At 36.6% G+C, this 26,960-nt stretch overlaps 1 protein-coding gene across 3 annotated transcripts in view; it reads left to right on the forward strand.

Annotated features, from left to right (window-relative positions):
- The first annotated feature begins 2,096 nt into the window (after positions 1-2,096).
- GANC (glucosidase alpha, neutral C) overlaps positions 2,097-26,960 on the forward strand; it is a 30,477-nt gene continuing 5,613 nt past the window's right edge. Inside the window, exons 1-19 of one of the 3 annotated variants that reach the window (XM_034417770.3) lie at positions 2,097-2,212; positions 3,506-3,568; positions 4,947-5,055; positions 7,298-7,425; positions 8,398-8,580; positions 9,161-9,209; positions 9,559-9,625; positions 10,414-10,510; positions 14,817-15,039; positions 18,222-18,372; positions 18,571-18,809; positions 19,208-19,334; positions 19,671-19,750; positions 20,217-20,360; positions 21,425-21,521; positions 22,921-23,022; positions 23,343-23,586; positions 25,187-25,251; positions 25,632-25,708. In XM_034417770.3, the coding sequence (XP_034273661.2) occupies positions 2,187-2,212; positions 3,506-3,568; positions 4,947-5,055; positions 7,298-7,425; positions 8,398-8,580; positions 9,161-9,209; positions 9,559-9,625; positions 10,414-10,510; positions 14,817-15,039; positions 18,222-18,372; positions 18,571-18,809; positions 19,208-19,334; positions 19,671-19,750; positions 20,217-20,360; positions 21,425-21,521; positions 22,921-23,022; positions 23,343-23,586; positions 25,187-25,251; positions 25,632-25,708 (2,271 nt within the window). In that variant the 5' untranslated portion in view covers positions 2,097-2,186. The remainder of the gene's footprint in view (positions 2,213-3,505; positions 3,569-4,946; positions 5,056-7,297; positions 7,426-8,397; positions 8,581-9,160; positions 9,210-9,558; positions 9,626-10,413; positions 10,511-14,816; positions 15,040-18,221; positions 18,373-18,570; positions 18,810-19,207; positions 19,335-19,670; positions 19,751-20,216; positions 20,361-21,424; positions 21,522-22,920; positions 23,023-23,342; positions 23,587-25,186; positions 25,252-25,631; positions 25,709-26,960) is intronic. The other 2 variants (XM_034417771.3, XM_034417772.3) reach the window with 2 other exon arrangements.

Consider the following 26,960-nt stretch of genomic DNA (forward strand, 5'->3'; position numbering starts at 1 on the left):
AGAAAGGGATGTCTACGACCACTGAAGCATTGTTGTTAGGAAAACTACAGGTAGTCCTCGATTCACGACCACAAGTCAGCCTAAAATTTCTGTTCCTAAGTGAGACATTTGTTATGTGAGTTTTGTCCTTTCTTGCCACAGTTGCTAAGTGAATCACTGCAGTTGTTAAATAACACGATTGTTAAGTGAATCTGGTTTCCCCATTGACTTTGCTTGTCACAAAAGATGATCACATTACCCCAGGACACTGCAACGTCATAAATTTGAGTCAGTTGCCAAGCACCTGAATTTTGATCATGGAAGTGCTACAACGGTTGTAAATGTGAAAAACAGTCGTAAGTCAGTTTTTCAGTGTCATCATAACTTCGAACAGCCACTAAACAAACTGTTGTAAATCAAGAACTATCTGTACAAGAACTCTCTGTACTTGGGTGTAACCATGAAGTCACAAGAAATCAGGCAGGATCCAAAGGAAATTTATTTACAACAGGCTATTCTACAACATAGCTTTGATTTGGAGCCAGAATTAAGTTTGATTCTGTTCTATCCGCTCTTAAAAAATACCCACTCTGTCCTAATTCTACAGAGAAATTTTGAGCACACATTTCCTAATGGAGGCATTCAACTGACAAACTTTGCAATGAGGTTTTAAATGACTGGTTTCTTAGGGTGGCTAATCCCAAATCAAGTTTGGTGGTAATGTGGGCATAACCTGGGGGTAATTGAGCAATTTGTAATTGCTTGTTTCTGAGTGGAGGACCCAATTTGGGACTGCTGCTGCTGAGTCATCTGTATAAAACAGTCTGGGATGTTGTTTTTTTTATTTGTTTTATGGGAATAATGATATTAAAGATCAAGAAAAGGGGTAATTGAGTCAGTTTAAGAACCACTGTTTTAGTGCACTTTGTTTCAGTCATCAAAATGAAGACAGTCTTGATCACACTTGTAGACGATCGGTGGAGCTGAGATCAAAGTGGTGCATCCATCCTTGCACTCCTTGATCTCTCAGAGGTTTTTGATATTGTTGACCATGGTATCCCACTGCACTGACTCTTGGGTTTCAGAATTGTGGGCATAGTGATTCTTTACTTTCTTTGGGGGGGGGAGTTATTCCAGTTGATGTTGATAGGGGAAGAGTTCACTCTCTACAATGCTCCTTTGTGGAATGTCACAGGACTCAACACTCTCTCCCCTCCTGCTTAATATCTACATGGAACCACCAGGTAAGGTCATCTACTAATCCAGTTATATCTTGGAGCCCCAGGTTTAAAAGTGAGACTGTCAAGATCCTCTCCCAGTGCCTGGAAAGTGTGCAGGCTTGGATAGGGATTCAATCCTACCAAGTCTGGAACCACAATGTGCCCTCTGCTTGTTTTTTGGGAGAATGGGTGAGTTGCACCCACTCAGTCTAAAGGTAATTAAGAATTGTAATAAAATATTAACAGATCCAAGCAGTGTCTATACAACAGACAGCATTTTAATGACTTTTATAAATGGTGGCACAGCTGGGTAATTAATCCCATTCAGTATTTTTATGGTAGATTTAAAACAGCCTTCAGTTTGAAACCATATCTTACTTAGAGCAAAATGGATGCTTTTGCATTTAGGTAACACAGTGAAAATTGCCTTTCTAAAATGTTGATAGCAGATGGTCTCTTAAAAGTGCCAAAAGGGACAGAGAGAAATTACTTGGAAATTTGTCAGAAGGGGGGGGGGCAGAGCCACAATAGAATTAAACAAGGAGGTAAAAAAAAAAGATGAATGAAAACTAAGAGATTTCCTTAATATTTTGAATAAAATATTTCAGTAGATATTCGTTTTTATTCATATTTTTGGAACTAGGAATTGGCATAACTTACTTTACTCCTTCATTTCATTTCATTTATTTCATTTATTGGATTTGTATACTCCTGTACAATTAAACTGATTTAAGAAAACAGTAATAGGAAGTAATACTTTTTCAGTTCTATCCTGAATGCAGCTCTCTGAGCACTACAGAAATACTAGCTGCAAAGCATATGCATGCTGTCGTCTCTTCCACGTTATTGGTGAAGTGGGCAGGACTATCAGAAATAAAAACTCCATTTCCCAGCATGCAACAAGGGACTGTGAAATGGAAACTTATTGGCTAGAGAATTTCCTCTTCGTTTCCTAACGAATGGTTCAAAAATAGCTTACTCCGGATCATGGAATCAAGCAGTCAAGAAATCAGGTAGATACATATATATGAATTTGCAGTAACTGATTTGCAAATGTTACTTAAGCACAATGCATGATTCTAAAAGAATCCAAATAATTTTTAGTTCTGAAATGTTAGTTTGAATTCATGCAGAAATTAAGACTACACGCTTACAGAACAGAGCTGAGAATAAAAACATAGATGGAATGCAAATAATACATTTACAGCATTGACACTAATTAATATACGTAATAAATAATACAATTATACTAGCAAATATAAAGTGAAGAAGTTCCAGAAATACAAAATTAATCACATGACACTCGGAAAAGCAGCTTAATTGAGAAAGTGAAAGTTGACAATGTAAACCTATTGTTTTATCTTTTTTCAATACGATAGTCTTGTTGCAACTTGATTACTGCAGTCATATGAATACAGATATTTTGAAATGGGCTGCATGCAGTCATTTGACATGAAGGGTTGTGCATATGTATGAGTTGAAGCTCATACAAAGCTTTTTAGGGTTTTAGAAGTTAATTATTTATTCACATTTCTCTATTTCAATCAATCTTATGCTTGGCTTGTTGAATTCTAGGTAGCAGTGCCAGAATATTTTCTATGTGTGTATATAATCAAATCAGCACCCCTTGATTTAATTATAGTAGAATTAGTGTTTCTTGCAGTGAGAAAACATACATTTTACCGCCCTACAAGAGTTTTATTTTTGTTTTGTTTGACCTAATTGTGAAGATATATGATGTTTGTTTGTTTGTCAACCATATTTTCCACCATCGACCCTGAGCAGCATAAAATAAAAAACAAAAAAGATATTAAAAACACAATGTTATTAAAAACATGAAATGGATTAGTTCGTTGCTTAATTTTATAAGGAGCATTATACCAGCCTTGGACACGGGTTTACTTTACTGGTTGAGCTGACTTTTGCAGGTTTGGATACTTGAGAATTGGAATAAGTAGTCAATATCTGCTTAAAGAAGATAATCCGTTTGAAAATTTTAAAAGGACACCATAAGAATGTCTTCATTTAGTTGACTTAGATTTTTTCAGTCAACTGGCAATAAAGGTTTCACTTTATTGTTTTGGAATAATATTGATAAACTGAAAGTGAATCATTCTTGCAAATATTACGTGTAATGTAGAATCCATTGCTTAGTGTGACCAGTATGCAATTAATACAGGCAATTATTTAAGAATTTTCCATTATATGCATCAGAATAAGCTTGTACTGGTGTCTATAGCTGAGGGGAAAATAGTTTTTGTTTCTTCACTATACTTTTTAGAAATGTTGTATTTTCTTGTACTTAGCGTTCAAGATGAGGCTGTGGATAAAAGCCGTTTCAAGACATGCAAGCAAATTGCCTTTTACAGGTAAAGATTATGAATATTTTGTTATCTGCAACTGTTGTATTCATATAACATCACAAAGTATGGCACAACTCTCACTGAAGAGCGATTACAGTAATATATCTTATAGTGCAAAATTTGCATTGAGGGGAACTTTATAAGGGCTACTAGATCTGTGCTGCAAAAAAATCCGTATGACCTCTACATGGCAACAAAGAGTTTTATGTATTTATTTATTAAATTTCTACACTGCCCATCCTACCAATGTGATTTTGGATGATTTACAACACAGATATTTAAAAAAAAAACCTCACCTTAACTCTTGCTGCCGTTTAGTGGTGGTCCAGGTTTTTTTGGCCAGGATCTTCTAGCTCTAATTTTAAATTTGTTTCATTAATATAGTTAAACCCTTTATGTATTTCCTCAAATGTCAAGCCTCCCAAGATAGGTTACAATCAAAACAACTGTGAAATATACAATAAAGCAATCCTCAAACCAATATAAAATAACAATATAAAAATATTTTTTGAACATATAGATTAAAAAGGGGAGAGAGGAGGGGGAAAAATCTTCCAACCTTCACACTGAGAAAGCTTTGGTAAAGAGAAAAGTCTGAGCATCTGAGAAATATTATATTATTATAGTCTACCTCAACACAGTGTAGTTCTAGCCTTCCTATAGAGTCCAGTTCCTGATGTGGTCTCCCTCGTAAGATTGACATTACCTCAGTAATTTGTGACCAACCAGCTGCCTTTTGAATGTTCCTAAACAGGAGATACCGACATATCTCTTCCCATCTTCGTTACCTGACAACTGATATTGCAAGGGTTAGCAAGACAAGTTGTAAGTTAGTACAGTAGTATACCTGCCTGATTCCACAACTAAATTACATGCTTGGAAATAATTTTTTCCTTTGGTTCTTTTAAATCTCCTTCCAATCATTTTCGTTGGATGGCTCCTCTTCCTAGCATTTTGAGAAAGGATAGCATATTTCTCCTGTCCACTTTCTCCATGCCATGAATGACTTTAAAACCCCAGGTGTGCTTTCTTTCTTTCTAATAGGAGTGCCAGATATCATAATTGTTTCTTCTGTTCAGTAATCAGATTTTAGTTGCCCTCTGCTGCACTTTATCCAGTGCTGTTTTATTATTTGTCGAATAATCAGAACTCTACCCTGTATTCCAGATTTATTTATTCAATTAGAATGGCCACCTATCAGAAATAAAAATAAGATGAAAATATAACAAAACATGCCTCTTTTTAATATTGATTTGAAATTATGTAATTTGGTCTAATGGGATTTAATCAACTCTTGGGATTTAGTCAACTCTTTAAATATGATCACATTCTTATCTATAATACAGGTAATATAAATTTTTATGTTCTTTGTTGGGTACATCAGGCGTCAGAAACGTTTATGTCCTGGAAAATCACCATACCAAGCCTTACTACAAACTGTGGAACTATCCAACAGCAATGTCAAATTCCAAATTTTCAATGAAGATAGCAAGGTAGGAGTACCTCTCAGTGTGATTGATCAAAAACATGAATGCCCAGTTTGCATGTAAAATCAGTCTACCTTTTTGATTTGGTGGATGTTAGGTAGTATTTTATATCATGTTGGGAAGTATTTAAATAATATTAGCTAGTATTTATTTACGTTTGAGAACTTTGCATGACAAATATGTAGTGGTATTATGTAATATTTCAAAAGCTTCTCCTTCCATAATTAATGTTATAGTAAAGGTAAAGGTTCCCCTCTCATATATGTGCTAGTTGTTCCCGACTCTAGAGGGCGGTGCTCATCTCTGTTTCAAAGCCGAAGAGCCAGCGCTGTCCAAAGATGTCTCTGTGGTCATGTGGCCGGCATGACTAAATGCCGAAGGTGCATGGAAGGCACCTTCCCACCAAAAGTGGTCCCTATTTTTCTATTTGCATTTTTTACATGCTTTTGAACTTCTAGGCTGGCAGAAGCTGGGACAAGTAACAGGCGCTCACACCATTACGCAACCCTAGGGATTCGAACCACTGAACTGCCAATCTTTCGATCGACAAGCTCAGCGTCTTAGCCACTGAGCCACCGCGTCCCTTAATGTTATATACATTATTTTATTTATCAACCAATTTATTTTCAATATTTCAAATGTTTCTGCCATGAAGCTAGGTCAACATATAGGTAGTTCTCATTTAAAGTCCAATCATTCAGTGAACTTTCAAAGTTACAATGGTGCTGAATAAAGGAGCTGGTCCTCAAAGTTTCAGTCATTGCAGCGCCCTCAAAATTCAAACACTCCTCAGGCCCACCTTCAATTACTAATGCCTTTTGGCCACCCACCTATCTACTATGGCCAACTGCCACAACATCTTGCCCACTTCATTGCACCCTAATGCTGTACTGACCAAGATCTTCTTTCATGTTGCTTTCTTTCACTCCAATGTGGACAGGATTCCTCTTGCTCCCCATCCAGGGTCTCCATTTGCACTTTAGCCAGGGCCTTCCTTCATGCCCTGCCTTGGTCCTTCTTTCATGAAAGAAGTCCAGCATGTGAAAGAAGGCCCGGTTTATGCTGGTGTGTGCACCATCATTTTGAAACTCATGATTTTTCATCATGCCTAACCAAGCACTATGGTTGGATCCACATTTGTGATAAACCAGACAACAATTTATTTATGGGCTTAGAAATATGTAGAATATGTAGAGGATCACAATATTAAATACCTAGAATAACAAATGATATAGCTATTCCCATTTAATTTAAGATGATCAGAAAAGTATAAATTTTCAGCGCGAACTTTATTGCTGAAAGCAGTTTAGAATGCCATTAGGTACTGTATTTCGTTATTACTGATTTACTGCTAATCTGTTTGGTTAGAAAGTTGTGGAAACCTATATATTATGTCTGTACGTCAAAATGTAACGGTTATGTTAGGAAACCCAAATATTAATTTGTTCAATATGGTTGAACAAAGCATACAAATCAGAGCAGTATTTAGCTCTGAAGTTAGAAAAGGTCAGGGATTTCAAGAGATGTTTCTTAACTCTACTGAAACCATGAATGGTGCCTTCATCAGATTGTCTTTTGCCCTGATTAATTGCAAGGAGAATATTACCATGGGAATGGTAATATTCCCATATTGGAATATGGGTACCTAGAGTCTAAAATGTTTCAATTATTTTAATTATTTTTCTACTTATTTTAAAACTTGTAAGCTACCCATAATCACTTTATAAGGGAGATGGGCAACATAAAAATTAGATAGATAGATAGATAGATAGATAGATAGATAGATAGATAGATAGATAGATAGATAGATAAAAATATACAATTCAATTCAATTCATATCTATTCAGATATCTGGTCAACTGAATTCAGTCACGCTCCTGCTTGAATATGTAGAGGATCACAATATTAAATACCTAGAATAACAAATGATATAGCTATTCCCATTTAATTTAAGATGATCAGAAAAGTATAAATTTTCAGCGCGAACTTTATTGCTGAAAGCAGTTTAGAATGCCATTAGGTACTGTATTTTGTTATTACTGATTTACTGCTAATCTGTTTGGTAGCAAACACTCACAAATAAGTCTTTTCAGTAGAAAACTTACAGTATGTTGAAACTGTCTTTTTTATTATTTTGAATAAATAATAAAAAAATAAGAAAATGAATGTTTTGTGAGAAATTGGTGTTTTGTCTAGTATAGCATATTAGTATTCTCTAATTGGTTTACTGTGCTTATTCAATTACTAGGTAACTCTTTCAGTAGAAATGTATGAAATAGAGGGCAATATTTTCAGACTTAAAATAAATGAGGTAAATCCACTCAAGCCAAGATATGAAGTCCCTGATGTTCTCATACAGGAACCAGCTAGCTTGAGGTAAGTTATGGAAAGTGATACCTTAGATCAGATGTAGATTGGGAACAAGTCCTCTTTTTGCCACTGGGGTATTTATATAAGTTGAGTTTTAGCTCTCCAGTTTAGAAAATAAATATCAGGAGAATTTTTTGAAGGAATATGGTGTCAGATATTTTACTACATATGGAATAAATATGGACTTCACACTGGGTCTTCATCATTCAAATAAATGTTTATTATTGAACAGTACAGATAGCTAGGGTTTGTGTAGGATACATCTATGTTCTTCACATATAATATTTTGAGAGTTTTTTCACATTAGCATTTTAGCATTTTTTTTTCCTATTTAGCACCCCTGTCATTTAAATTGCTTTAAATAAAATGAAATTCGCTTCCTGTGATCTTAAAATGAGAATAAAAATTAAGCAAAAACTTAATTTACTTTATACTTTTATACATAATACTTTATATAAGTATAAAGCCTTATACTTTACATAATGGGTGCTATAGATCAAAACATCTGAAGGATATTTGGAAGGACTCACAGCCAAGCAGAATCTGGCATACTTTATTTAATTATTTATTTATAATATTGCAAAAGTGATCTCACTCACTAGTACGTAGTGAGGAACCTTTGTCCTTTCCATGTATTACAATTTTTAATTTTTATTTGCTTTAACATATAAAGAGAAAAATACAGAAAGAAAAAGAGGACCAGTTAGAAAACTAACCAAAAATATCCACATTATAAATCATATAGGAAACAGCTCAGTTATTAAATACAGCATTTAACCCTGGGTACACTGAATAATCTTGGTCAGTCTTCCCATTCAGCTGATAAACAGTCCATGAGCAGTTTTTCTGTCATAACCCAATAATTTTTTATGTACACTCCATGCTTAATGTTTCTTTTGCTAGAATTGATAGCTTTTTTTTTTTTTTTTAGAATGTTTAGCTATCTGTGCTGGTCTTTTTCCTTTTTCCATTTCCAAGGCTGAAGATATCAGAGAAAGATGCAGACAAACTTGTGCTGGTAGGTGCTGAGCAAGACCAGCAGATTCATATAATGGCAAAACCTTTTCAAATACATCTTATTTCTAAGGATGAAATTTTACTGAGCATCAATTCCAATGGCCTGTTGTATTTGGAACACCTACAGTCACCACCTCAAAGCAGGTATGATATTGCTTTAATATACAAAAGAAAGGGGAAATAAAAAAGGAAAAGGAACAAACAGAAAAAAGACAAAAATATATCATTAAACATACAGAAAGCAATATCGGTATCAGATCAATTATTGTAGGTTGGGATAATTAACATTCTTATTTATTTATTTATTTATTTATTTATTTATTTATTTATTGGTTCGATTTATATGCCGCCCTTTTCCGGAGACTCAAGGCTGCTTACAATGCATTAAGCAATAGCCTTCATACTTTTGTATAAACCTGCTTAGTAGGGCTTTCCCCCCCCCCCCCAGCGATGTTCTTTTTTATACAAAGTCAGTTTATTGCCCCCACAAACCGGGTCCTCATTTTACCTACCTCAAAAGGATGGAAGACTGAGTCAACCTTGAGCCTGGTGAGATTTGAACTTGCAGTAATTGCAGGCAGCTGGTGTTACTTAACAGTGCTTTAATCTGCTGCACCACCAAGGCTCTTAAATTATTTTTATAATTATTATTTTTTATTCTAAAATAATTTTTATTTTGATGATCTGCTTGTAATTAAACACTGAATACATTTAATTTTTAAAGGAAATCTACTTCACAAGAAGAGGAAAGTGGATTGGCAGACTCTTTTAAGGTAAATTTAATCTATTGTAGATGTATGGATTTTTATCTGGTCAGTTTGTCCAAGGGACAAATCAGTCCTATGGTGGAAATAATAAGTTTTGATTTAAAAAATTCTTTAAACAATAATAATATGAATCTGGAAGGGATCAGTGCATTATTTGGGTACAACAGAAATAAGCCAGTTACTGACAATTATTAACTAGGGCATGGTCTGAAATGTTCAGTGATTTCATTGTAGAATATTGCTTGGAATTAGTTGTAACTCAGAGCTAGATTGTAAACTGATTGTATTATTAGACTATGCTAGGTTCTGTTGGCTAGTCCATGATAGAGTTACATCTCTTTTCCTTTTATCTAAGGAAACTGAAGAACATTTAGGTCTCTGGGAAGAAAAAATTGGCAACTTTTTAGATATCAAAGCTAATGGTAAGTGGCTCAGAGACCATCATTCTTTTTCAGCTCTGAATTTGATCAGTTCGATTGAAATCTCATCAATTTTTATGTGAAAACCTGGATATCATGCAAACTTGGGTCATTTCCATTTTTGTAAAAGTAATTATAAAAATATTGGGGATCATTGCTTGCTACCTTGGGATAATGAGGATAGCATATCAAGTTGCCAATGTTTAGCTATTGTCTAATAATTGAAAATGTTGTCCTTTCTCTCAATCATACTAATGTATGAGGGTGAAGATTCGTTCTCTTGAGCTTGTGGGTTAATTTCTGGACATTTCATTACCAGGCTAGGTAACATTTTCAGGGGAGTTTAGAGGATATCAGTGTCAGTGTTCTTCTGTTTATAAGGGCTTCAGGTGTGAACGTGTCAAACATTTGATCTTGGGATAGATGATCTGTGAGCTATCAGTGAGTCTTGTGATAGGTCTTGTAATGGGTCTTGTAATAAGGAGATTACCTCAGGTCAGGGTTGTTGGGAGTTGAACTGCTGGTGGTGGTGGTGGGAATTCCATGGGTTGGTTGAGCCTCGGTGCTGTCTCTGGTTGGCTGTGCAGTTGATTTGGATTCTGAGGAATTCGTAGGCTGGTTGTAACTCAGTGTGTCTGTTGATAGAATTGCTTGTAGAATTCCAGGTTTTGATGAACTCATTAACATGGCGGATGGTCGCGTGGCTGATGATTTTTGTATTGCTCAAAATTTACTTTTTCATGCTGCCCTGTGTTTTCAGTTCCTCACAATGCTACTCTGTCTTAATACAGGTCCTAGCAGTGTAGGTTTAGATGTTTCTTTGCATGGATTTGAACATCTCTATGGAATACCTCAGCATGCAGAAACCCTCCTCTTGAAAAATACCAGGTAATGAAATAAGCATCAAAAGATAGTGAAATTTTCTGAATGTCACCATAGCTCAAGGCTTTTAGTCAAGATCTGGGGGCTTTTGGCTACTAACAATCATAGCTATGCCAAATTAATGGTATAACATGAAATGAATGTGTTCCACATTCACTACCAGGAGGAAGTAGCTCAGCAGCCTCTCTCCTAACACCTAGAATGTCATACAGCATTCCCTAGACAGCACTGCTAATCCATTCAAATGATCCTTTCCTGAAAGCCAGTGTGGAGCAATGGTGAAGGATTAATTGGATTAGGACAGGGAAGACCAAGACTCCTATTCCTTTTAGCTTTGGAAGTTCAGTGGGTGACTTTGAAGGTCATCTTGTCTCTGCCTAACCTCTCTGTCAGATTTGTTATTGGGGGAGAGGGCAAAAGAAGAGAAGGAAGTGCTGTGTACCACACCTTCTGTTGAAAGGATTGAATTAAAACCTAACAATAAACAAATGTTTCCAATCAGCTTCCGCTCCCCTGGCTTTTAAGCACCTTCCTCATTTACTGGAGCCATTTAGACTCAAGACAGCTTTAATCACCCAGGCATTCCCATGCTTCTGTTTTTCCTGCTTCTTGCTCCTCATCTCCTGTTTTCTTCAACATAAAAGCTTCAGAGCAGTCAATTGCTGAAGGTGGCCTTTCGCTTTCTTTGCGGTTACAATGTTTTCCCAAGAGTTACATTCTAGATAAATATTTTCTTTCAAATATCCCTTGCAAGTCCCAAGGTGCTTTTCCAGGAGGCAACTGGATTTTCTTGTTTTTTTTTCTTTGAACACGGTTCCCTTCTCAACGAAGAAACTTTTTCAGCTCTGACTGGATGGTGGAGAATGGAAGGATCCAGTCAGAGCTGAAGAAGCTTCTTGGATGAGAAGTGAACCATCTTCAAAGAAAAAACAAGAAAGTCCAGTTGCCTCTTTGGGACAAACATGATCTGGATGACTGAGAATCTCCATAGAGTTTCCCTTGCAAGAAAAACAGAATGGAGGACATGCTCAGTCTGTTCTGCCCTTCCCTTTACATTCACCGCAGGATTCAATGCTCAGCAAAATGTATGCAGGTAGTCCTTGATTAAACCATTTGTTTAGTGACGTTTCAAAGTTACAATGGCACAGAAAAAAAGTGACTAATGAGCATTTTTTGCACTTATGACCATTGCAGCATCCTTGTGGTGACCTGATCAAAATTCAGACACTTGGCAACTGGCATGTGTTTATGACAGTTGCAGTGTCCAGGGGGTCATGCGATCACCTTTTGTGACCTTCTGACATGCAAAGTCAATAGGGAAGCCAGATTCATTGAGCAACCATGATACTAACTTAACAGGTCCATGGATTCACTTAACAATTGTGTCAAGAAAGGTCATACATGGAGCAAAACTCACTTAACATCTCTGTTGCTTAGCAATGGACATTTTGGGCTCAATTGTGGTCTTAAATCAAGGACAATCTGTAACAGGGGTCTGCAACCTTAAACACTCGAAGAGCCATTTGGAACCGTTTCCCACAGAAAAGAAAACACCGGGAGCCACAAAACCCTTCCCGTGCCTGACTATTTCTCGAGCAGCCACAAAACTAGCCTATGTAGTTGAATTAAATGTTCTGTTTTCTTCTGAAACTTTTCTTTTCTTGGATTTATCCATGGTTGAAAAATTCAATAAATCATTTGCCAGCGGGTGTGGCACATTGGCAGTTGTGACGCATATTTTGAGTGACGGAGCCGCAGCAGAGGGGTGAAAGAGCCACATGCGGCTCCAGAGCCGCAGGTTGCTGACCCCTGATCTGTAACATACAAATACCTTTATGTAATCTACAAATGCCTAGACATGTATACATTTTTACAAGAAAAAATGGGCTATGTACAATTCCAAGATTGCTATCCTAAGTGTATTTGCTAGGAAGCAAGCCTTATAGAACAGTTTGTGATTTATTTCTGAATAAACACATTTATATTTGGATAGTCATTGTTAACTCAGAACAGCTATGATTTTCCTCTATAGCCGGAGCTACAACACTACCATACATCCAGCCAACTATAATCTGACACCAGCACTGCCTGTTGCAGAATAACACAGAGTATGAACAGCATTCACCCATGCAGTGACGCGAGATGTTGATGACAGATAACTTCACTAAATAATGTGCTATTTATAGCATGAAGCACCCTTTCCTGTTTTGCTGACCTCCAAATACATAGGATATCAATCTGTATAATCCCTAGCTGATATTATTTAGTATAACATGTGCCGCTTCCATACAAAAGCATATCTCGAACCAATTTACAAAACACGATGTACACAACAGCAATACGTTAACAGGGAGAGATGATCCTCAATATTCAGTTGTGTCATTATCCACAGTTTTGCTTACCTGTTGTTGAAAACTAAAATGCATACAGGTAGTCCTCGACTTACGACCACAATGGAGCCCTAAATTTATGTTAAGTGAGAAAGTTGTTAAGTGAGCTTTGCCCCATTTTATGACTTTTCTTGCCACATTTGTTAAGTGAATCCCTGCAGCTGTTAAATTAGTAAGGCAGTTGTTAAGTGAATCTGGCTTCCTCATTGACTTCGCTTGCCAGAAGATCACAAAAGGCAATCACATGATTCCGGGACATCATAAATGTGAGTTGTCAAGCATCCAAATGTAAATCACGTGACCATGGGGATGCTGCAATGCTCGTAAGTGTGAAAAACGGACATAAGTCACTTTTTTCAGTGATGATGTAACTTCAAATTGTCACTAAATGAACCGTTGTAAGTTGAGGACTACCTGCATTTCATTATACCCATTCAAGTTGGGGACTTTTTTGGATATTTTAAGTGTGAACAAAATGAGAGATGGATTATAATAAACAAAAAATAAAAATACATTTATTGCTGGGGTCAAGTTGTCTGTGCGGTGTACCAGGATTTGTTCATCTTTTCTGCTGCAAAAGATCACAAGGCATCATATGGCTTTCTCACAGCAAGCACTATTGTCCTTTTTTTAAAAAAAAACTCACTCCACTCATGATAAAAGACGTCATCCCTTCGGAGTCATTCATGATCTTTCAAGGGTTCTTTTGATCGCACTACTAAATGCTAGTTTTGCTTACAGACTACTTCGGTAATTAGAATGAGTCTTGAGCAATCTGTAGGCAGCAATAGCATCTAGGATTGCAAGATCCTCCACCAAGATCCTGTTGTGGCCCGTCAGCGGCCTGTGCAGCTAGTAGCTGATTCCGACAGTGAGGAGGCTGGTGTGGTGCTGCGCCAGCAGGCTGTACAGCTGGCACTCAAGTCGGACAATGAGGAGGCTGGAGAAGATGTGCCAGAGGCGGGGATTCAGCCAGGGCCTTCAGAACTTCCAGAAGCTTCCGTAAGTGAAGAGGAAGAAGAGGAAGAGCCTCTTCTCGATGCACGGGCACGCAGAGCTGCCAAAAGGCAGGAGTGGCTCCTCAGGAGGAGGTCTCGAGAGTAAGGCTTGGGGCTAATTGGCCCTTAGCCTATTTAAGGAAGGACGACGACTGAGGCAATTTGCAGAGAACAACTTCGTTCACTCTCTTCGTGTCTTGATCTTAGTTCTCTGCAAATTGCTTCTGGGCTTTCTGCCAACCATAGTAAGATTACGATTATTTATTCTTTGGATTCTTGTAGGCTGTTAAGAAAGTTAATTAACAGCCTTTGTTTGAAAAAGACTGATTTAATTTAGTAAACTAATGTTTGTACAGACTTTGTGTGTGCTGCGTTCTTTGGGGTCCATAGCTGGGCAGAACAGATCCTGAAAGATCCAAGTGAAGTGGAAAAGCCAGTATGAGCTACACAGCCATGATTAGCTGAATGAGTTGCTCCAAAGGAGTGCCCACTGTTGCAAGTAGCCTCACCATCAGGTTGACACCATGTGATATGCTGTGACTGAGCAAGGAGAAGGAGGAGCAAATACAGGCATGTTGCATAAAATGGTCTCGGTTGATGAATACTGAAAGCCAGCATGGTTGATTCAATAGCGATATAGAAAGTTGGGATACAAATCCGATTGGGTGAACAGATGGACTGATGATCAGAACCAGACATCTTACTCAGCAATCTAGCTATCACCTTATGCACTACGTGTTATGATAACTGAACTGCAACAAAACTGGAAAAACATCAGGACAAGGAAAACTTGTATAAATTATTACTGTGGAAAACTTATTCCATAGCACCACAAGGCAGTTGTGGCAATATAATACCCTCTTCTCACATTGGATGACATAAAATAATATCTCTACAAACAATTCATTTGTCTTTGTGTTCCAGTGATGATGATGTCTACCGGCTTTATAATCTAGATGTCTTCGGGTATACCATCCACAGCAAAATGGGCATTTATGGTTCAGTGCCCTTACTCTTAGCCCATAAGCCTGATCAGACAATTGGAGTCTTTTGGCTAAATTCCTCAGAAACATTGGTGGAGATTTCTACAAAAGCTTCAATGAAGGAGAGGTGGAATATGTTCTGCATGGAGGTATTGCTGCATTGTGTAAGAATTAATAACTTTATAAAATATCTTTTTTTTTTTATTGAAAAAGTTTTTCAAATACAAATTTTCCCCCCCTTTTCCCCCCCCTCCTCCCTAACCCCCCCTCACCTTCCCCTCCCCCTGTGGCTTCTTCAAAGTAAAACCCAAATTCATAACAGATTATATAATACTTTACCATCCCCTTGCTCCATCCCCCATACGCTGACCCTTTCTTTCTAATAATATTATTATATCCCCCTTATACTATACATTTCAAAATAACATTCTACTATAACATTATATAATAACTCCTAATTTAGCATAATAATATTATTATATCTCCCAGTTTAGCAATTTCTGCTCATAATCTACCCTTTTTCTACCCCCCATACATATATCTCTTAAATCAAATCTTTTATTATATTAATATAACATTTCAAAGCAACCTTCCATTATAAGACTATATAATAATTCCTAATTTAACATTGATTCAACTCATAGTCTGCCCATTTCCTTCACCCCCATAGATATATCTCTTAACTCAAATCTTTTACATATATTCATATCTAAACATAATATCCCTTTTCTTAAACTAAACAATCAATAAGCTAACCTGTCTCCACCCGCTTTCCTACAGGACTACCATACTTAATAATTCTTAATATCTTTATTCTTCTGCCCATACCACTAAAAAGTATTCCCTTATGTAAATAAAATCCTCTTAAAATGACTTTAAGCTTGTAATCCATATGATATCTTCTGTAATGTCTTTCAGCTGGATTGTTAACTCCATCACCCATATTAGGGTAACATCACATCCTAATTCCAACAGTATGTGCGGTATCTTCAATTACCATCTGCCCCCATCAATAGCAAATATCTTCTAAAAAAAAAAAAAAAACCACCCGAGTGACTATATATTTGTATTCCATATAGTGTCTATAGTAGTGTCTTTCATCTAAATTATTAATTCCAACCACCGTAATAGAGTAACAACCAGATCATCTGCGTGCCCCAATCCCATAACTCTCTTGCCTTGTAGCTCAGCATAAACGTAGTACATTTATCAAAGAATCCAAAAAAAGATAGTTCCAATCCATTCAGTTTAAGGCCCTTTTCACATCCCAAAAGTACAGCACTGCAGAGGTCTGTCACTCTCCTCAAGATAATATAAACCAATACTTTGCCTCAGCTATCTTTTCATATATTCAATCATCTCTTAGATAACTGGCATTACACTGTTGTTTAGTTTAAAAGTTTTTGTTTTTGTGAGACCTGCTTCTTCTTTTCTTGACTTTTTGTGGGTTAGATCTCCATCCTGGTTTCCTTTCTATAAATTGTATATCAACTGTTTGATTTTCATGCTGATCTATAACTTGATCTTGTTGGTTTTGCTTTTGTGGCTTAAATCTCCATTCTGGTTCTATGAATTGTATATCAACTGATTGATTTCCATGCTGGTCTGTAACTTGATAAGTCCTCACATTAGAATCCAAAGCCGCCTCTCTTGTATTTATAAATAGTCCAGCTGAGACCTCTGAAGGAGAATCCAGAAGCGGCTCATCTACAAAAACCTCTGTAACTTGTTGTTTTTCTATTACTTCCACCTCCTTCTGCTTATCCTGAATTTCTATCTCTTGTTGATTTTGCTTTTTGAGAACCTTGTAGTAAAATTCTTCCGCTTTTTCAACAGTATTTAGTTGATATCTTTCTCCTAGATATCTCAATATTATGCCTACTGGAATGTCCCACCTGAATGAGATGTTTAGCTCAGTCACCAAAAATCCAAATTTCTTTCTATCTTTTAACATCTTGGGTGGCAACTCTTTATATATCCAGATCTTTCTTCCATACAATTGTAGAGTAGAATTAAAGGATTTTTGCACAATATCATTTCTTATTTCTTTATCTGTAAAGTAAAATCACCACATCTCTAGGCAATTGCCTTTGCTTTGCAATCCAAGAATTTACTCTATAGGCCTTGTCAATCTTACAAGATACCTCCTCAGGATGAACCTTTAAAATCCCGGCCAAAACTTGAGCAGATATTTTTCTTAAATCATCTCTATTATTTTCCTGTAACCCTCTCATTCTAACCGCGAATTCCGTGAGCCTATATTGCATAATTGTAACTTCTTTTTCAATCCCTTGCTTTATATCTTCTGCATTGTAAGTCTCGTGACCAGCTTCCTTTTTAGACTTTACTTCTAAACTATTGTCTTGAATATTTATCAAATCATTTTCAATTCTTTGTATTTTATTGTCCAAATTATAAATCTTATCATCAGCTTCCTCCATTTTAGACTCTAATAACTTAATATTTGTATCCATCTTTATAACTATTTCTGAAAAAGCATTAGTCACTGTTACAATCTTTCGTTGCAAATTATCATACTTTAGTTGTATCAATTCTTTAATTTCCTGCCTAAATTTTTCAAAATTCTGGTTCACAGTCTCGTGATATCTTGCCATTTCCTCCAGGACAAATTCTTTTAAATTAAAGCCATTCTTCTGAGTCTGTAAGCTCGAAACTTGTTCGCATAATTGTAAATGGGGGAACACACCCCCCCCCCGCTGCTTGTTTGTCAGGCTTTATTAGTTTTAACGCCATCCTGCCACACAGACAAACTCTTTTTTGAAGAAAGAAAACTTCTCCCCAAACAAGATCAATATCAAATCTCCAAGAAAAAAGAAACTTAAAATAGATATTTTTCTTCTAGATTCTAGCCAGCACTGTTTATTCCGCTACTTTGTAGCTTGTTACGGAAGGACTTTCGCTTTCGGCTTTCTTCTTCTTCTCAGGCCTCAGCAGTCGCCATTTTAAACTTTTTTTTTTCCTTCACTTAAAAACGCTTGTAAAATCGTTAAAAATACTTGCGATTTAGGGTCCCAAGTCCAAATCTCGTCCTTTTTAATTAAACCATCTGTTGATTTTCGTTAAGAGGCTTGGTCACGTCGCCTGGCTCTGCAAAGGGCAGAGGTCTTCCGAAGCCCGGAGCAGCGGCAAAGGAAAAAATATAAAATAAATAAAATATTATAAAATATTTTATAAAAGATATATCATCACCTCAAGCCATTTTGGTCACTGGAAGTTATCATTAATGCTGGAAAACTTTTTAAAGAATTTTTTATCCTAACTTTATTATTTTTTAATAAATGCATTTAACACTATTTGTAAGTATTCTTATATGTTTGTTTTAAAGGTTTTACCTTCCCAAACTCCAAACACGTCCAAGCAGAGGGTGGTGCCTCAAACTGATGTGCGCTGGATGTCAGAAAGTGGAATAATTGACATGTTCATCTTAAAGGGACCCAGTCCTTTTGATATTTTTAAGCAGTATGGACAGCTAACAGGTATTGGCTTATGAAAAAATTTCCTTTATGTAGTTTTCCATAATTAATCTATCAACTATACAACATATGGCATGGAAACCTATCCTGATTATTTCTACTAAGTGGAAGAGTAAAAATGAAATATTTATCATTTAATATGTCCTTAGTTATATTTTGAATCGCAGCACAATTTTTTTCCCCTCTTCCTTTTCCTCATAGGCACTCAGGCTCTGCCTCCCCTCTTCTCTCTTGGGTACCATCAATGCCGCTGGAATTATGAAGATGAGGATGACGTAGAAAAAGTAGATGCAGGTTTTGATACCTTTGACATCCCCTATGATGTCATATGGCTAGACATTGAGCACACTGATGGCAAACGGTACTTCACTTGGGATAAGAAGAGATTTCCCAATCCTGAGAAGATGCAGAAGCAGATACTTATGAAGAAAAAACGCAAGGTATGTAATGCACTAAAAATAGAGGGAAAGTAATGTAGCTACGTGGCTTTTTGTATCCATTGGCTACTGAAAGCATCCATTTCCTTGAAATTTTTAAAATAAATGTTGTTTGGAAAGAAATACATCTACGGAAGAAAACAATCATATTAGCAAATTCTCTTTAATAGTCTAAGCATTCTCTGTTTTTCCCCAGCTAACTTGGGAAAATTTTTGCCTTCTTACATATGCTTTTCCATCTGCTTTAATTTGCTGAAAGCCAGTCTAACTGGGAATTCTGGCAATTATGAATCCAAAGCATCTAGAAGAGAATATCAGCTTACGGAAGGCTATTCTAAACATTCCCGCAACATATTATTCAGTCAACAATAAGGCTGTGTTATTATCTCTCATGTTGGCAGCTGGTTGTCATTGTGGACCCACATCTTAAGATTGATCCTCTTTACACTATCTACTCACAAGCAAAAGCGAAAGGATTCTTTATAAAAGATCGTAATGGTGAAGATTTTGAGGGTCGCTGCTGGCCAGGTAATAAAGTCTCTTTGTTTTATAAATCACTTCAAAGAAGCACATAGGAGGTTAGATCAAAATGGATTTTCTCATTAATTGTAATTGACCTATTTGAAATCAATCGATAAGATCCTTATCTTCACAATTGACAGATTTCTCTCTATTTCTGCCTCTCTTCTTATTTGTATCTTAACATTTGTCAGAACCAGAAATGACAATAATAAGTATCTGTCTCATGTATTATTACATTGGCTTGAACATTATTTTCTATTACTGGAATGGGATATGACACAGAAGAAAAATCCAATTTTGCTTTTTCTTCCTGCAAATATAATACAATTTTAACATCTGCAGGTCTGTCATCATACCTGGATTTTACCAATCCTGAAGTCCGACAATGGTATGCAGATCAGTTTGACTTCAAAACATACAAGGTTTGTGTTTTGTAATAATATGGTCAAGATCCACAGAATATTACTATCTATTAATGTGATTTCTATACTAGCTGGGTTGCTTAATTTTGGAAATATCTGTCATCTCTGACAGTCATCTCTGCGTAAGATATCTAGAGAACTTTTAGCTCATGCAAATTCCATTTGAGTTAAAGTTGGAAATAAGTGGAATGTACCATCTTAAATACTTTATTTGGTTTAACGTCTATTTGAATTGAGAAGGTATGTGAGGTATCCCCATTCTGAATAACCCCCAAGAAGGAAACCTTCATATCTGATTATCATTCTCTGCTCAGTTGGGTCTCAGGCGCAAGAGACAGGCAAAGAGGCAAGAAAAAGAAGAGCACACCTTTCAAAGCAGTGTGGACAAAATTAATTAATACAAGTATTTAGATATAGTTCTTGTACTTAACTAATACATTAAAGAAATTTAAATGTTGGCCTACAGAGTTCTTCTGAAATTGTTTTTATCTGGAATGATATGAATGAGCCTTCAGTCTTCAAAGGGATAGAACAAAGCATGTCAAAAGATGCTATTCATTATGGCAAATGGGAACATCGAGATGTTCATAATCTCTATGGCTTTTACCAGGTAGGACAATTACAACTGAATTAACAGGTATAATACTGGTAGTTCTTATTATTGTATTGCCTGTGGCTGCTGATCTTGCATTTTGTCTATAGTTGCCTTAATCAAAGTGGATTATAAATTCATTAATTAAAAAAAATAGTGCCATTATAATCACAACAATAATTTGTTTTAAAATCTTTGTACTATAATAAATTATTTTAAAATCTTTGTAGCTGTTAATGTTACTTAAAAACAAACCTCAGCAAAGTATATTGCACAATATCATATTTTATTCCAAAACATTACAAAGTACATTACTTTATTATATACCATGTCATTCTTTCCTTTCTTTCTGTTCCTAAGATGTGTCACTTCTATGTTTCCTATTTCAATATCTTCTGCTGTATTTTATCATTCCTGGCCCTCACTTCTGTATAATTCCAATCCCATTGCAACATTTGCTAAAAATGTTTTGCTTACCATTACTGTGCTGCATAGTGATTAAAGTGCTGAATAAGCCACAGGAGACCGTGCATTCTAGTCCCTCCTTAAAGATGGGTATGAAAGCCAGCTGGGTGACTTTGGGCCAGTCATACTTTCTCAGGCCAACCCATCACAGTTGTGCATAAAATGTCTACAGAGATTCTCAGTCATCCAGGTCATGGTTGTCCCAAAGGTGCTTTTTCAAAAAGCAACTGGACTTCCTTTGCTTTTCCTTGAAGACATTTTGCTTCTCACCCAAGAAGCTTCTTCAGTTCTGAACTGAGTCCAGTTGCCTTTTGAACAAGAACCTTTGGGATAGTTTAGTGGAGGGTTGCCCCCGGTTCTCACCGGTTCTACAGAACCAGTAGTAAAACTGGTGGGGGGTTCCGCCCACCGACCCTGACGTCATCAGAACGCTTCTGCGCATGCACAGAAGAGCGTGCGCGCGGCCCAGTTGTGAACTGGTAGTAAGGGTAAGTAGAACCCACCCCTGGGACAGTTGTGAGGAAAATAAACCAACCTGAGTTGTTCAAAGTAAAGATGGGATATATAATATAGTAACAGTATAATAACAACAGTACTGGTAATAATAACTTTTTCAGCAAATGGCAACCGCAGAAGGGCTGGTGAAACGAAGTGGAGGACTGGAGAGACCCTTTGTTCTTACCCGCTCTTTCTTTGCTGGATCACAGAAGTATGGTAAGTGTCGAGGAAGACTGATCTTTGTCTGGTATGGCCCTTGTCTGGATTTAACCATTTCTAGGCTATTCAATGATTTGAACAATTGTGTATGCTTGAAAGTAAAAGAGATGCAAGTATATGTGTTTTTCTGTGCACATATTCCCTTTAATCCTACTGTGATCCACAGTTAAATCAGATGATCTCTAGAGAACTTTGGTTAATCAGATTTAGAACAATTTAGGCTGTTAAACTGAAAATACGGATTTATTTCATCTGCTGGCTTGAGTCCAAATGAGATCCATACCATTCTGTTTGCTTATTTCTGAAGGGTATTGGTGAACTTCATTTTTTTAAATCACTTTTTTTTAAAAAAAAAATGCATTGATAAACAAATCATGTTCTCTCTGTCCCTATAGTCGGGACAGTCATGCTATACGAGACATGGTAAAAGGTTGAATTTGAAATGTGAAGACATGCAAAGCACCTGACATGCTGACAGATGGAGAGTATAACAAATGCTTTGCTGTTGTACTTTAGCCTCTTTTTACATAGCAAATGATTTTTTTAAAAAATAAAAATATTATCTATCCTGGACCTTAATTATTATAAGCTGCCTAGGGAAATGGGCGGCATATAAATTAAATAAATACATGAATTAAATAAAGAAGAGGTAAATAATGAAAATTATAAAAAATAATGGGAGAGCAAATTCCAAACTTTTAGGATGGCCAGATTTTTAAGATAGTGGAAATCACTTAGTTAAAGAGACATCTACAGGATCTTACGGAGTGCAAATTCCACGGTTTCATCTTATTTGTGCTGTGTCACACATACGAAAGACATGGCATTTGTGTCATATTAGCGTAACACTGCTTTTATCATTTAGGCACATAAATGTGCACAAAGATGCCTCTGCTGAATTATTTTCCAAAATATACTTACAGCCTTAAAGACAGTGGTGGGATTCAGCCAGTTCGCACCACTTTGGGAGAACCGGTTGTTAACTTCCTGAGCAGTTTGGTGAACTGGTTGTTGGAAGAAATCATTAGGGCAGAGAATCAGTTGTTAAATTATTTGAATCCCACCACTGCTTAAAGACATATATGAATTCATAGCACATTACATGGCATATGTGTTAAAAATCAAACCATAAAGAACTGTGGAATACAGTCTCTTCTTAAAGCAGAAACAGTGTTGTAAGTAAGAAACTTAGGCCTTTTGCAATTGTGTAGATCCATGGCAATACACAATTTTCATGACAATACAATTTCCACTTAGTCATTAACACTGTAAGGCCGGCAACATATATCTGTAGTGACATGAAGTATGATATATACTTGGAAGCAAAGCCCATTCAATTCAATTGGCCTTATAGCTAAATACAGATAGGGTTAAAATTTTGCCCTATGATTTGCAGGTGCAGTTTGGACTGGAGACAATAAAGCAGATTGGAGTTACTTGAAAATCTCCATTCCAATGTTGCTGACAATCAGCATTGCGGGAATTTCTTTCTGTGGAGGTAAGATATATATTTCTTTATCAACTCCATTTAACTGGACAAATGGCATCCTTTCCTCTTTCAGAAAGCATACTACAGTCCATTAAAACAAAATAAAAAGTAGTAGGCGAAGCTTCTGAAGTCTAAAAAGAGACTCAGACATTTCAAAATGTCTGAGTTTGTTTTTAAGTAAAACATTTATACATTTTTCTGAAAATTAACCTGTTTGGTCTTAGGACATAGCATATAACTCTATTAATAAATGTGGACAATCCAAGAAGTTTGAATTTCTCACCAATTTCTGACAAAACAATTTTTTTTTATTTTTTTTTGATATCCAGCGGATGTAGGTGGATTTATTGGAAATCCAGAACCAGAACTACTGGTTCGATGGTATCAGGCTGGGGCTTTGCAGCCTTTCTTCAGAGGCCATGCCAGTATGAATACCAAACGTCGTGAACCCTGGCTATTTGGGGAAAAGAACACAAAGATAATCAGGGAAGCTATTAAGGAGCGCTATTCCCTCCTTCCTTACCTTTATACACTGTTCTATCAGGCACAGAGCATGGCTGAACCAGTTATGAGGTAAGCCAGTCATTGAAAAGATTTAATTTCTGCTTTATGCCAAAATATTTGTAACGGATCTAGAGTTTATGGTTAAACAACACATAGAAATGTTAATGAATAATGTATTGAAATGCATAGATGCTCATTCACTACTTTAGCTGTGATCTCTTAGGACACCATTTGTTTATCATGAGCTGGTAAAAAAACATGCCAATGATAGGTTTACCTTGAAACTCTTTGCATTTTCTAGGATTAAATGAGGTTTGGAATACAATTCCTAATCAGACTTTCAAGACCTTATCTTAATCGCAATATAGTTTCAGGGCTTATCTGTGGTGATGGTTTCTTGACCTGGTCTATCTATTAGGACTGATAGCAGTCCTGCAAGTCTGATTGTGTTATACTACTTCCTCTGACTTATAGTTAGGAGGGTATCTGAGTTGGTTTTCAGTGGTTTCTGAATGTTCTGGACTTAATGTTTTATCCCCTGTTGCTTTGGCAACAGAGTTTGAATATGTCCATCAAGGTCATCTTCCTTACTCTCTATATATACAGCTTCCCAGAGTTTTGTTATAGGAAGTGGTAGCAAATGATTTTTAAATCAACTTTCCATTTATTGCTCTTGGGACTATTGTAAATTAGCTTTGTGGGGACTGGTGGCTCTTCTTGGCCTTTGACTGGCATACCAGGGACCAAATTCTAAAAAATTGGTTGAACCAGGAAAAGTCAGGGGAAAGGATAGGACCAAAACTAAATTTGATTTGTTTAAATATGTAAATAAAGTTGATAAAATATCATTTATGATTCTTTCTTATATATTTAATAACTTTCTAATTATGTCACATTTGCATTATAATTTTATAATTATATTATTATAACTCATGTGGTATAGTGGTGATTAAGGTATGGCCCAGGAGCAAGGAGAAGCTGCTTCTAATCCACTCAGCCAAGGAAGCTCACTGGATGACTGAGATATCAAACTTGTTGTTGTTGTTAGTTGCGAAGTCGTGTCTGACCCATTGCGAACCCATGGACAACATACCTCCAGGCCTTCCTGTCCTCTACCATCCTCTGGAGTCCATTTAAGATGACACCTACTGCTTCAGTGACTCCATCCAGCTACCTCGTTCTCTGTCGTCCCCTTCTTCCTTTGCCCTCAATCTTTCCCAGCATTAGGCTCTTCTCCAGTGAGTCCTTCCTTCTCATTAGAGGGCCAAAGTATTTGAGTTTCATCTTCAGGATCTGGCCTTCTAAAGAGCAGTCAGCACTCTCCCAACCCAATCCATTCAAATGATTGTTGTTCAGCTGTTCCCATTGTTGGTCAGTGCATCTTTTAAACTTCGAATACAGCATTTGTTCTGTGTTCAGTTTCCAATGAGAATGGAATTATAGATAGATTAGATAAATAGATAGAAGAGAGAGAGAGAGAGAGACAGACAGACAGACAGACAGACAGACAGACAGACAGACACAAAGATATTTTAAATAGTTAAAATAGCAACTTTAATGCCCACATCCAAAGCATGAATTTAAGAAGCTATAAATAGATGTAGTAGAGGAGAGAAAATTATGCTCCTTAGCATTTGTATGAATAGTAAAATGCCTTTGTTTTTCATAGGCCTCTCTGGGTGGAATTTCCAAAGGAATTAGAAACTTTTGGCATTGAAGATGAGTACATGCTTGGTAAATTTAAATTATCCATAATGTCTACTATTTATTCTGAAGTTGCAGCATTATGTACCCCATTTTTTCCTAATTTGTTTATTATTCCAATTTATATAGCCAATTTTATAAGAATTGGAGAAGTTGCATATTGTTGTATTGATTAAGGCTCCTCTGAGTTGGCTGAGGCATTGCTATTTCAGCATATTCTATATTATGTATAGTCTCCTTTGGTGGCATATGTAATCAAGTAGCACAAGACATTGAGTGATGGGCACAGAACCTGAACATAAAGGTCTTCCTTAGAATCATAGATCACATTTATAAACAAGTATTTAAAATTCTGCTAGTTAATAAGAGATGAAAAGTGTAATGGATACATTTTTATGTTTTTAATTTAGGAAGTGCATTATTGGTACATCCAGTCACCGCTCCAAAAATCAGTGCAGCCAATGTCTTTCTGCCAGGCCCACAAGAGGTAAGAGAAATGGAATTAATTCCACCTTCCCAAGCACACACATCACATGCAGTACTCACACACACAATTTTTTCATTAACATCTGGACCAAGCTTGGTTAGCTAGGCATTTCGGTTAAGATAATTAAATTATCAGTGTTCAAATACTAGCTTGCGTTATTATTTTAATAACCTCATGCAAACTTTTGTTTTTCGATCAAGAAACCTATGCAGTACTTGGCCATAATTTTTTAAAAAGTCAGTAAGAGTGAAAAGTAGAGTCATATGAACTAATGTTCCTTTAGTAACATCCAGTATCTATTTTAGGTCAGGCAGGGTATGATATGGACCCCATCAGTTAAATTATTTTGAGAGCCATCTCTGTCATTGCCCCCACCTATGGAACATCTTGCCCCCAGAGGTGAGGTTGGCTCCTACTCTTCTGGCCTTCTGGAAGAGCGTTAAGACCTTTCTGCCAACTAGCATGGAGATCCAAGCATGGTATCCGATCCTGGGGGTGTTTGGTGGCTTGAGGGCACTCCCTCTGCTTTTTTTTTTTTTTAACTCTGTTTTTAATTCTGTTTTATTAACTATTTTTACATGATTCTAATCTGTAAATTTACCAAGTCACTTAGATAATGAGATGGGTGATGCATAAATTTGATAAATAAAAATAAATTTCTAGATAACATATTAAATTTTTTCTAGAATAGTCTTGGAGATATAAAGAATTATTATTCCTTAGACAATGCTTTGCTTGATACTCGAATAATTCCATACTCGAACTATGGCAATCATTATAATGCCTTATACCCACCATCGGTTTTGAATTTGAAAAGCTTTTGACAACACCACTTTGTTTCTGGGCCCAGTTCAACATAAGGCTTTGATTCTTTCAAGCAGGGGTGAAATCCAGCAGGTTCTGACAGGTTCTAGAGAACCAGTAGCGGAAATTTTGAGTAGTTCGAAGAACTGGCAAATACCACCTCTGGCTGGCCCCAGAGTGGGGTGGGAATGGAGGTTTTGCAATATCCTTCCCCCATGAATGGGGAGGGAATGGGGATTTTGTAGTATCCTTCCCTTGGAGTGGGGTGGGAACGGAGATTTTGCAGTATCCTTTCCCTGCCACACCCACCAAGCCACGCCCACCAAGCCACACCATGCCCACCAAGCCATGCCTGCAGAACCGGTAGTAAAAAAATTTGGATTTCACCACTGCTTTGAAGCTCTTTAGAGCTTGAATTCCAGGAAACACCTCTCACCTACTAAAAGAG

This window comes from Pantherophis guttatus, chromosome 1, assembly GCF_059756535.1.
Source record: "Pantherophis guttatus breed Tessera chromosome 1, ASM5975653v1, whole genome shotgun sequence".
NCBI lineage: Eukaryota > Metazoa > Chordata > Lepidosauria > Squamata > Colubridae > Pantherophis > Pantherophis guttatus.